Here is a 12,152-nt window from a genome sequence, read left to right as displayed (position 1 = left end):
GGCCCCACTCAAGAGTCCTTAACTTCCTGGCACAGTTGAGTTCCCGGGATGGGAAGGGCGACCTGGGCGATCCGCCCCCGACGCGGCCCACGGTAGGCGTCCTGCAGGTTTAGGAGAAGTGGGTCCCCTTGAGATTAGCAGAGCTTTGGGTTCCTTTAAATGGAAGCAGGGGTCTGACTGGTGGGTGTGTTCAAGACACCTTTCCGGAGGTGGTGGGTGTCACCGCGGGGAGCCTGGCTCCGCCGGGACAGAGTCGCAGGGCATCCGGAGCCGCCTGCCCCTCACCACTGGTCAGATTGAGTTTGCTGCTCCCCGCACAGGGCGAATCCCTTTGGTGGGTGTCACAGCCAGCCCTGTGGGTCCTGCACCCCGGGGAGCATCTTTAGACCTCCTCCCTTGTGGGTTCTGCCTTAGAGCCTAAACACTTGAGAAGACCTGTGTTAGTGGTTAGGTCGCAGTGTAAAGGGCTGGGCACATTGCTCTCCAGGAGTTGCCAGTGGGAAAGCGCTTGTGGTGGTCTCTACATCCCGTTTTTTTCCACAGGTGGGTACCAATTTAACGGACATTGTGGCTCAAAAAAAGATCACCATCCGGGAACTGGGGGGCTGCATGGGCCCCATCTGGTCCAGTTACTATGGAAACTGTCATTCTCTCCTGGTAGGTCCTAGTCTTTTGCCCTTCCTTTGGGGAAGAAAGTCCCCATTTCAGTGTTGTCTAGTCCCCAGTTTCACTTTCTGTGTGAGATAGAATTTGGGTTCCCAGGCAGCTATGCTAGTCAAGGAAACATGGCCCAGGCCAGAATTGCTTCCCTCTGGGACTCCAGCTGCTCCCTAATGCTGCTGCTCCCAGGCAAAGGTGAAAGCTCACCGAAGGGTTGCTGAAGACAGTATTTCTTCTCTGCAGATAACTGTGTCATCCACTCACTGTCTTATTGTTCTGGGTGTGTTTGTGTGTTTTATGTTTTAATTATGTATGCCCTGGTTCATCCCATCCTGGCAAGATCTATGCCCCAGATTCTGGGACACCTCCTTTTAAAAGTAATGGCTACACGAGTAGAGCGACTTCCGTGTAGGTGGAAACAAATAACACTGGTGATTCTTGCATAGCTCGCTCCCCTCTGCTTTTCCTGAAGCCTTCCTTGCTCTTCCTGAGCCAGGCTTGTGATGTGAATAGAGACTTGGCAAGGATGGTATTTCATCCCAGGGGGGCCCTAATCTCCATTCACTTCTTTCCAGTTCATGGTGGATGCCTCTAACCCCACCCAGCTCTCGGCATCCTGTGTGCAGCTCCTGGGTCTCCTGTCGGCAGAAGAACTCGCAAAAGCATCAGTTCTGATTCTCTTCAATAAAATGTACGTGTCTGTGAGGTGAGCGGGAGTGCAGGTGTGCCCCCGGGCGGAGCTCCTGTAGAGGGTAACCAGGAAGGTGGCCCACTGGGGGGTGGGAGGGCCCAGTGATGGCTAGGGTGGGCTTCTGGCAGCCCACTCTGATGTGTGCTGCTTTCACTCCAGCGACCTGCCCTGTTACATGACCATAGAAGAGATGAAGTCGTTAATCAGGCTCCCGGACCTCATGGCTTGCGCCAAGCAGAACATCACCACCTTAGAAATCAGTGCCTGGAAAGGCACTGGCTTGTCAGACGTGCTGTGCTGGCTCCAGGACACCCACAGAACCAATGGTTGACTGCAGGGTGGAGAAGCATGGCCGGCCTGCTCTGTGGCAACAAGGCAGAGGCGGTACTGCTTGGCCACCGGCCATCTGTTGCTTTTATAAAAGCAGGCTAAGCCCTGGAAGACGGGGTTCTGTGCTGAGTTGCAGTGATGGATAAACTGAGTCACCCAGGTTACAGAAACTCCTGATGTCTGCCCTCTGGCTTCAGGGTTGGGAGAGGAAGACAGGCCTGCCAGGTGGCTTGTGTCCTGTACCATCCTGGGATGGTTTTAGGGGAATTGTTCCCCTCTCCCCAGGAGATCTGCTCTCTCAACTGTGATAAAAGCTCCAACCTGTAAAGTTTTTGGTACCCTAATGGTGGGATACCCCACAGACAGCGTCAGGTACATGAGTCAGTGTGGTAGGGAAAACCAGGCTTTGGGTTAGAAACAGTTAACATTTACTACTCAGAGGTGCCTCAGTGATCAGGGATCCCACAGGTAGGCCAGGGTAGAGAGAGGCTCTGATGGGGTATGGGAGGTGCTGGTGAGCTCATGGCCAGGCCCTCAGGCCACAGTTCCCCCATGGCCTGCTGTGTTCTCAGCTAAGAGAGCTTGCAGGAAACACCTACATCTATTGCTGGTGCATTTGTGTCCTAGGGCCCCTGTAATGAACCACCATAAATGGTGGCTTGTAGCAACATAAACTTAACAGTCATAGGACTGGAAGCCAGAAGTCTGAAATTGAGGTATCAGCAGGGGTGATCCTTTTGCAGACTCCAAGGGAGAATCCATTCCCTGCTGTGGTTGCTGCATGGTGTCCTTGGCTTGTGGCTTGCAGGACTTGAATCCCTGACTCTTGTCTTTTTTTGGTTTTTATTATTTATTTTTTTGGTTGTGCTGGGTCTTTGTTGCTGCTTGAGGGCTTTCTCTAGTTGCAGAGAGCTGGGGCTAAGAGTAGCGCACAGGCTTGTTGCAGTGGGTTCTCTTGTTGCGGGCTTCCCTTGTGGCTTAGACGGTAAAGAATCTCCTGTAATGCAGGAGACTCGGGTTCAATCCCTGAATTGGGAAGATCCCCTGGAGAAGGGAATGGCAACCCACTCCAGTATTCTTGCCTGGAGAATTCCATGGACAGAGGAGCCTGGGAGCTACAGTCCATCGGGTCCAAAGAGTTGGACACGACTGAGTGACTAGCCCAGGGTCTAGGGTACAGGCTTCTAGGGCGTAGTTGTTGCACTCAGGCTTGGTTGCTCCACGGCACGTGGCATCTTCCCAGACCAGGGATTGAATCCATGTTCCCCACATAGGCAGGCAGAGTCTTACCCACTGTACCACCAGGGACATTCTTTGCCTCTGTCTTCACATGATCTTTTCTTCTTATGAGGACGTGACAGTGGTAAAGAATCAGACTGCCAATGCAGGAATTGCAAGAGACACAGGTTTGATCCCTGGGTCAGGACAATCCCCTGGAGTAGGAAATGGCAACCCACTCCAGTATTGTTGCCTGGAAAAGTCTATGGACAGAGGAGCCTGGCAGGCTACAGCCCATGGGGTCGCAAAGAGTCGACACAACTGAGCAGCTGAGCACAAACAAGGGCCCACCTTAATCCAGATTGAGTTCATCTCAAAACCCACAATCACATGTACAAAGATTGTTTTTCCAAATCAGGTCCTCTTTGTAGGTTCTGGGGGTTACAACTTGGGCATACCTTTGGGGCCGCTATTAAACCTGCTGCAGTCTGGTAAGAAATCCTCTGCTTCTGAGTGTGGTTGTGAGTTTCCTACAATACCTTCCTCTGTCTCAGCTGGTGGTCTAGCTCACTGGGCTCCAAGGGCCTTTGGAAGGCCTACATGGCCCCCTTTAGCCTTGTGGGACCCAGGGCCCCAACACCCTGAGGTTTCTCTAGGGCCAGAACAGTTCACACTGGCCTGCCTGGGCCACCCCTGTGGTTGTGCTTTGGCCTCACCCACTCTGATCCCAGGGCCAGATGTCCAGGCCCAGAGGGGCCAGGCAGGGGGCTCAGTACACACTCCAGGAGAGTGGGCTGAGGGGTCTGGGCTTCAAGTTGACCTACATCCTCAGCCTGCTTCTGTTTCCCCAGTTGTTCTGAGAAACAGCTCTCAGATGGAGTAAACACGCTCTGTGAAGGGGCCCTGGGGTTGGGCAAGCCATCCTGAAGAATCTTAAAGACAGCCTTCCCGAAACCTGGAGAGAATAGCTGGTTTTTGGAGGGAGCCGCTGGCTGGCTGGGTCAGTCTAAGGCCGTAGGAGAGTGCTTTGCAGTGTTTGTAACACCTGAACATGGGCGCGGCAGAAGTTTGGAGCCCTGGTGGGGACCATTCTGTGACTGTGACCCAGGAAGGCACGCTGGCTGCCCAGAACCCATCTTCCCATCTGGGATGGAGCAAGGTTCTGAGCTGTTCTGCTGTCTGGAACCTGAGAATCTGGTGAGGGGCTGGTCGTTCTGCCTGGAGAATGTGCCACCTGTGCACACTCCCCACTCGCCCAGATTGCAGGGTGAGCTTCTGAATGCTGCGGTCCCACTAGGCCCCAACACACCTCCCAAGGTTGGCCATCGGAGGAGCCCGTCCATTCTGTGTTCTCCCCACTCTGCTTTCCCAGAGTCACCTACAGAGCTCGTCGACGCAATGGACCCTGGACCCCCAGAGCCTGAGGATGCCACAGGGCTCCCTGAAGTCAGTACTGAGTTCTCAAAAGTGCTGATGCTGCCCTCAGGTGTCCTTATTCCTAGACTGGCTGGGAGGGTGGGTGGGCAAGTGGGCAAGAGTCCCCCAGGTGTCAGCCAAGGACCATAGCAAAGACTGCCTCCTCCTGGCCCCCACGCTAAGAGCAGGCCTGGAACACTAGTGCCATCCCCAAATATTTTTTGTATACATCATACTCGTATGAAATATAAGTATATAACAATATGTTTAAGATAATTCAGTTGCCCACCTGTTAAAAATGAGTAAAATAAAATATTTTTTAAATATCAGTAAAGTTAGACAATTTAATGAATCGTGACTTTCATTCACAAAGTGATAGTTTTTAATATTCAGGAGTAAACTGTCAAGAAATGTATAAGACATAGATGAAGCAGACCACAAACTAGCAGCAAGAAACAGAAAAGATTTATATACACAGTGGTTCTTAACTGGGACAGTCTGGCCACCAGTGGATACTCTGGAAATATTTTGGATGGTATAGCTGGGGGTGGGGGCTGTGATCCAGCACCTATGTGTATCTATTAATACAAACAGAGAGACCAGGAGAAAGAGAGAATGACATTTATTTTCAGGAACGAGCTCATGTCGTTGTGGAGGCTGGCAAGTCCACAATCGGCAGGACTGGGCAGCGGGCTGGTGAAGCAGGTTGATGGGATGTTTATAGTCTGAAGGCCATGGGCTGGCAAAGCCTTCTTTGTGCGGGTCAGGTCAGTCTCTTCTGTTATTAAGGTCTTAACTGAAGTCCACCTGTATTATGGAAGGTAATCTGCTTTATGCATAGAGTCTACTGATGTTAATCTCATCTAAAAAACACCTTCACAGAAACATCTAGAATAATATCTGCCCATCGGTAGACATCACAGTGAGTTCCTTGGTCTGATGAAGTGATGGTCAGCTACCCAAACTGGTGCAAAATCCTCTGTTGTGATTCTTTCATAGTATTCTGAGCATTTGCATCTACCACCAGGGCGGCACAGCACCGTCCAGAGTTGGCATCTCTTCACGTCAGAACCCCTTGCAGCCCTGGGTTTCTGGCACCAGTCTGACGTGACCCTGTGCTCAGGGCCTGCCCACCAGTGCACCTGGCACATGAAGATCCATGGTCTCAGTGTCTCACGTTGGCAGACAGGACAATTGTTACTGGCATTTTGGACCTCAGAGGGTGCAAGAGGTCTACAGGCACCTCTGTGATGCTGAGTATTCCAGTTCTAGGCCACCACAATAAAGCAAGTATAATAAAGTCAGCCACACAAATATTTTAGTTCCCCAGCCCGTAAGTGTGAAATACTGTGAATATTGCCAAAATGTGACAGACATGAAGTGAGCAAATGCTTTTGGAAAAATGACACCTATAGACTTGCTTGATACAGTTATCACAAACCTTCAATTTGTTAAAAAAAAGTTATCTGTGAAGCATAATAAAATGAGGGCTGCCTGTTTATCTACATTCAGCCTATCTCAGTGTTGCTGCAGCGCCCATGTCCACAGATGTCATGGACCCAGGTAGTTATCTCACGGGAGCACATGGGGTATCTTTGTTCCAGTCACCTTCCAAACCTGGAAAGGGGTTCTTCTGATAGGCACTGACATGTCCTACTCAACACACCCCTCAAATGGTCATCATCGATTTCCATGGGACTGTGCCCCAAATGGACATCCTTAAAGAGGCCACTGCCCTCCTGCCTGACCCTATGGCCAGGCCATTGGCCACTACCCCAGTCAGTAAAAACTCAAACATAGGGGCTTCTACAGCTCAGTGCTTCATCACTGCTAGGAAAAATGCATGTAATTTAGCCCAAACAAGCTGGTCCTTTTTAACCTATTTCAATCAGTCTCCATTTGTTGGTCTTTACGTAGAAGCTTTCCAAACAAAATGCTGTCTATTCAACTTGGAACTGCCATTTACAAAGTGAACAGCTCTTTGTTGGCCAGTCGAGGGCAGTTTGTAGGGCACTGTCCAAGTGACTCCCAAGTAGAGTCCAGCACCTCCTCATGGTTCCAGGGTCTGCCCAGATGAAAAGGCTTCCTGCATCTCCTTGCTTTCTGCAGGCAGCTTGGTCTGGTGTAAGCCATTTCCACTTCCATGTCTATATGGAAACCTTCTGGGCGCTGCCACCGGCATTGAAGTGTTTCTCTGACATTTTCCGAGACATCACAGCTATTGGAGCTTAAGATCATTTTATATCCTTCAGTCACTGAGACAGCTTCAGTTATTGTCAGCTGGCAAGGTGGTAAACCCTCCTCGAGCAGAAGTTCTCCCATCCAAAGTCCCAGCAGCTGCCGCTAGGGGGTGCTCACAGGCTCTTGCCCTCCACACAGGGCCACCATGGCACCCAACCTTCTACCCCACACTGGGTTCAGCCACCCTTCAGTTCACTCAGTCACATCCGACTCTGTGACCCCATGGACTGCAGCACACCAGGCCTCCCTGTCCATCACCAACTCTCAGAGTTTACTCAAACTCATGTCCATTGAGTCAGTGATGCCATCCAACCATCTCATCCACTGTCGTCCCCTTCTCCCACCTTCAGTCTTTCCCAGCATCAGGGTCTTTTTCAGCCACCCTTACTGGTTTCCATTTAGCATGTCCCGAAGGGCAGTTATATGCCTTCTGTTTTTATAAGATGAGGTGCAAGACTGAACAACTGCCCTCAGAAGCCAATTGCAAGCGCAGGTTGCTACCTCTGCTCTTGACTGACAGCTAGGCTATAAATCGGATTCCCAAGACTGCCCTCCTCAGGTTCAACTAATATGCTAGAGTGGCTCACAGAACTCAGAGACAGTTTACTTACCAGATCACTGGTTATAAAAGAACATGACTCAGCCAGATGAAAAAGAGCCCTAGAACAAGGTATGGGGAAAGGGCAGAGTTCCCATGCGCCCTCCAGTGAACACTCTCCACGTTGCCATGTTTACCAACCTGAAAGTTCGCTAAATTCTGCCCTTTGTGTTTTATAATTGATTGAATCATTAATTCAACTTCCAGGCCCTCTCCCCTCCCTGGAGTTTGGGCAGTTGGAGGTAATGGGCACTGAGAAGTTCTAACCCTCTAATCACGTTGGTTCTCTTGGTAGCCAGCCCCGATGTTTAGGTGGGGTCCAAAACCCAACTCATTCACCTAACAAGAGACATCTTTGTTGCTCTAATCAGAAAATTCCAAGGGTTTTAGGAGCTCTGTGCCAGAAATGAGGATGAAGACTAAATGTGTATTATACATAAATCACACCATCACAAGTCGATTCCAAATTGTTTTTCAGAAGAATGCTGGTCTCCCTATCCTTCAACTCTGTTCATTAACAGGCCAAACCAGGACTTTCTTGGTTAAGAGAACTAGAATAGAATGGGAAACTGTCCTCTGAAGACATAGTTAACTTGGCAAACCGATTAGCCTACACCCTAGATGAGTCTACTAAGAAAGAAAAACATTAAAATCCTTAATATTTCAGTTCAACAGCTAAGAGTCCCCTAAGCAAAGTCCTCCCAGCCTTCATCATTATTTTAAGAAGCCAGGACATTGAAAGAAAGACTTCGAGAAACCACAGCGCTCTGGGCATCTTCAGTCACCCAATCCATCTTTCTAGTGTCCTCCCACTTCTCAGTGATGGGACTCCAGGAAATCAGTTTTTCCAAGTCTCCCTCTTAATTGGTTCAGAGAAACAACTCTCCAGACTGGGAATGAATTTTCTATACTGGAGCTACATTCTCAGTGCTCAACCCCAGTACTACTGAACAGTCCCTGCCTCAGAGCTCGATTCCCAATTGTGGAGGTCTCCAATAAACCTTAGCAAATCAAGAAAAAAAGATACTGAACCCACAACACTTAGTGCTCTTCCAACAGGAGTGAACAGATCGTGCCCTTACACCAGACTGGTGGTGATAAAGTGAGGGGCAGGTGGACACGCTGTTTACAGTGCTGGGCCTTAAGAAGCTGAACACCAGTGTGCAGGCTTCAGTGTTGCTTTCCCGAGTAATGAATTCTCAGCAGACACTGCCAGGCACTTATGCAGCATTATGTGGGAAGATATTGGATCCAGGGTTGGTGTCACATTCTGAAAATGCAATCCAGAGAAAGTGTCCACGCGGCTCCCTCCCAGACGCTCCAAATTGCCTGACAGACCATTTGAGGTTTGGCAAGTGGGTTTCACAGAGCTGCCCACCGTCTCATGGGTATAATTCTTGGTATTGGCAGGGCTTCCCTGGTGACTCAGTGGTAAACGACCCTGCCTATGCTGGAGACGCAGGTTCCATTCCTTGGTGGGGAAGATCCTCTGGAGAAGGAAATGGCAACCCATTCTAGTATTCTTGCCCAGGAAATCCCACGGACAGAGGAGCCTGGTGCGCTATAGCCCATGAGGTTGCAAAGAGTTGGACATGACTTAATGACCAAACAGCAACAATGATTTGCATGTTTTTTCATTGGACTGAAGCTTTTCCACCCAGCCAGGCCACTGCCTCCTCTGTGGCTCAGATACCATTGGAAAGGAACACTTTTTGAACTTCATAGCGACTGAGGAACCCACTTTATTGGTCAAGTGCTGTCTATACAAGTCTGTGTCATTTGGCCAGTTCTCATCAAAACCTCCTTAGGTCAGAGTACGTGCCAATGGGCACATAACCAGAAATTGTGCAGCCCAACAACTAGCACTTGATTCATCCGCTAAAGTAACTTTAGACAGCCACAGAGACTTTGATCTTGTACTTAATGAATAAGGAGGCATTTGTCCAATAGCAAATACAACTACTACTACTTGGATAAACACCTTTGGAGAAGTAGAAACTCAATTACACAAGATGAGGGAACAAGCACGAATTTCACCTGACTCTCCTTGGCCCTTTGATTTTTCAGCTACCTTCAGGTCTAGGGTCATGGTTTAGAACCATCATACAAGCTAGTTGTCATATATTACTTTTGCATTCTGCTTTGCATAGTTTTGGTTTTTTGTTTCTGTTTTTTTTTTTTTTTTTCCCCATGCTGCATAGCTTGCATGATCTTAGTTCCCCAACCAGGCATTGAACTTGGGCTCTTGGCAGGGAAAGTGCAAAGTACTAACCACTGAACCACCAGGAATTCCCTATTTTAAAACTTCGTACATGTTTCTGGTCAACCCCCTGCAGAAATGCACACTAAATACAATGATGTTGACTCAGTGCCTTGAGATGACTACTGATGCTTGTACTTTCTTTACAAGATATGATTTTAACAGGGAAAGTGGCTGAGAGTTTCTCCTTCTACTTTCCTTGTTACTCAAACGTGGCCTCACTCAGTGTCAATCACTATGCACTTTCTCTCTGATGTGGGACACGATGTCCAGGCAAGGTCCTGGCATTGAGGGACAAAATACAATTCCACTAAAACTGATCAGTGATGCTCTCAAGCAAAGACCGGATCAAAAGGGAGGAAGAAATGTGGAAATGAGCAAAGGAAAGCTCAATCAGAATGGAGTCGGGAAGCTCTGAAGGGAAGGCTCTCTCATGCATGCATCCCTCAGCACCACAGCTCACAGGCCCAGCAGAAAGATTTCCTCTGATTCAGAAATAAGCTACTCACTGCAGCCAATGGAAAACCAGATCCCTCCTAATTTCCTCCTCACTTCAGTTCAGTCGCTCAGTCGTGTCTGACTCTGCGACCCCACAGACTTCAGCACGCCAGGCTTCCCTGTCCATCACCAACTTGCCGAGCTTCCTCAAACTCATGTCCATCGAGTCGGTGAGGCCATCCAACCATCTCCTCCCCTATCGTCCCCTTCTCCTCCTGCCTTCAATCTTTCCCAGCATCAGTGTCTTTTCCAAATGAATCAGTTCTTCAAATCAGGTGGCCAAAATATTGGAGCTTCAGCTTCAGCATCAGTCCTTCCAATGAACAGTCAGGACTGATTTCCTCTACGATTGACTGGTTTGACCTCCTTGCAGTCCAAGGGACTCAAGAGTCTTCTCCGACACTTCAGTTCAAAAGCATCAATTCCTCCTAAAACCTAGTAAAAGCTCACCTTCCCTTTGTCTTCTCCATCTTGCCACACAGTTTGCTTGTTCTGAATTGAAATTCTGATTCCAATAAACTCATTTTCGCCAAAGATCTTATTTCATGCCAAGAGTCAACACCCTTAACGCAGGCTGGATGTCCTGATGGCTGATCCTACCTGGGTTCTATCTCTAGAGGTGACCTGAATCTGGGTCCATTCCTGAGGGGTGATGCCCAGCTTGGGGGCCCATCTCAGAGGGATGACCCCAGCCTGGTCACCATCACTGATGGTTAGGTTGGGCCTGGTGACATCTCTGATGGTAAAGCCAGCTGAGGCGACTTGACCAGTTTTTAGAGGCACTCCAACAAGGGTCTAAGGAAATATAATTTCCACATTTCATGTGACCAAGGGCAAACTTCCTTCACCATGACCTGTTTCCTCATTCCCACGTTCAATCCATACTTACAGTGCGTCCAGGAAACACCGGTGTTTCTTAGCGGCTCCACCTCATCCCTTGCTCTCACTGCCCTGCCTGTCTCAGAACCCCATTGTAAGAAGGATGCCAGCACTGAACGAGAGATGCGCTGCCCGCTCCAACTGCCATGTGATGGGGGGTGAGTCCTGGCTACTGCAGCCAGCCAGCACCTGGCCGCCCCATGCAAGGGCTGGGGCCACCCACCATGCAGAAACACACCCCAGAGAGTGACACCCTGATTCCAGGTACAGCTTCCAGAACTTCAATCTTTTAATTCAAAAATAAACTTCACTGCATAAAATACAAACTTGGGGAAGAGCAAAACAGACCCCATACCACTCCACACTCATTCTCTCGGGCTGCCCTGGCAAGCGCTGAGGCCTAGCACTGGCTGAGGTGCCCAGGCCACCTTTGCTGGCTTGAGGAGCCTGAGCTGTAGAGAGCAAGGCAGCCCAGCAGCTGTCAACCTCCAACAGGGCGATGAGCGCCCTGACCCTGTCCCTCCATGTTCGACTGCTAGCAGCCTGTAAGCCACATCCCCATGCTCTCATTTATATCCCACACCTGAGCAGGAGGATTAAACCCAGGTCCTCTCTCCTTTGGCGCCCGTGGGAGGTTCAAACCTTGCCAGGCCCTGCCCTTAGCAGGAACTCACATGGCTGCTCTGATCGCGAGAGCCCTGAGCTGGGCCCCTGTCCTTGCTGTCTAGCCACTCCTGACCTGCTGGAGAGCCCTGCCGTGTCCTCCCCAGAGACCCTAATGATATAAGGACTCAGCCTCCCCATCCACGGTGTGGGTGGCTTAGTCTTCGCACCCCAACATAAGCTGGGGTGGCTCCGCCTGCCCTGTGGGGACCATGATGACAGTGGTCTAGGTGGCCTAGATGCTGACCCCCCGCCCCTGCCCCACACCAGCCTGCTGTCTGGCTTTGGCTCCAGCCATGTGGCTCTGTCGAATCTGGGAGAGCCTCGCTTATCGAGTCAGCAGTATCTACAACTCACTGGCATTTAGGGACAGGATTACGGGATTGGCCCTCCCTAAAGTGGCCCTGGGTTGTGTCTCAGCCTGGACCTGTGTGTTCAGAACAAAGCTGCATGTGACGCTAGGCTTAAGGGAACGACGCTGACTGCATCTCACCCAGATGGTGGCTCCATCTATGGGGGCTCAGGAGACAGACGATGCTCTGTGCGAGACATGGGTCCAGTGGATGGTCACTCCTGAAAGAGCAGTTTCTAGGGAGAAAAAAACACAGGAGCCCACTCCCCCACCTGAGTCCCAGGATATGTCCTAGGAAAGGACGCTCAACTGTAGGCCATCTGCTTGTCCAGCTCCAGCCGAGGTG

At 50.1% G+C, this 12,152-nt stretch overlaps 2 protein-coding genes across 2 annotated transcripts in view; one reads left to right on the top strand and one right to left on the bottom strand.

Annotated features, from left to right (window-relative positions):
• ARL16 (ADP-ribosylation factor-like 16) overlaps positions 1-1,797 on the top strand; it is a 2,645-nt gene extending 848 nt beyond the window's left edge. The window contains exons 3-5 of the mRNA XM_010856533.1: positions 544-657; positions 1,236-1,351; positions 1,511-1,797. Of these exons, the coding sequence (XP_010854835.1) occupies positions 544-657; positions 1,236-1,351; positions 1,511-1,682 (402 nt within the window). The 3' untranslated portion in view covers positions 1,683-1,797. The remainder of the gene's footprint in view (positions 1-543; positions 658-1,235; positions 1,352-1,510) is intronic.
• A 10,177-nt stretch (positions 1,798-11,974) lies between these two features.
• Positions 11,975-12,152, bottom strand: part of CCDC137 (coiled-coil domain containing 137) — a 4,846-nt gene continuing 4,668 nt past the window's right edge. The window contains exon 7 of the mRNA XM_010856532.1: positions 11,975-11,993. Coding sequence (XP_010854834.1) covers positions 11,975-11,993 — 19 coding nt within the window. The remainder of the gene's footprint in view (positions 11,994-12,152) is intronic.

This window comes from Bison bison, unplaced genomic scaffold, assembly GCF_000754665.1.
Source record: "Bison bison bison isolate TAMUID 2011002044 unplaced genomic scaffold, Bison_UMD1.0 scf7180017864371, whole genome shotgun sequence".
NCBI lineage: Eukaryota > Metazoa > Chordata > Mammalia > Artiodactyla > Bovidae > Bison > Bison bison.
The sequence above is the reverse complement of the archived record's forward strand: the minus strand, read 5'-3'. Positions and strand labels throughout refer to the sequence as shown.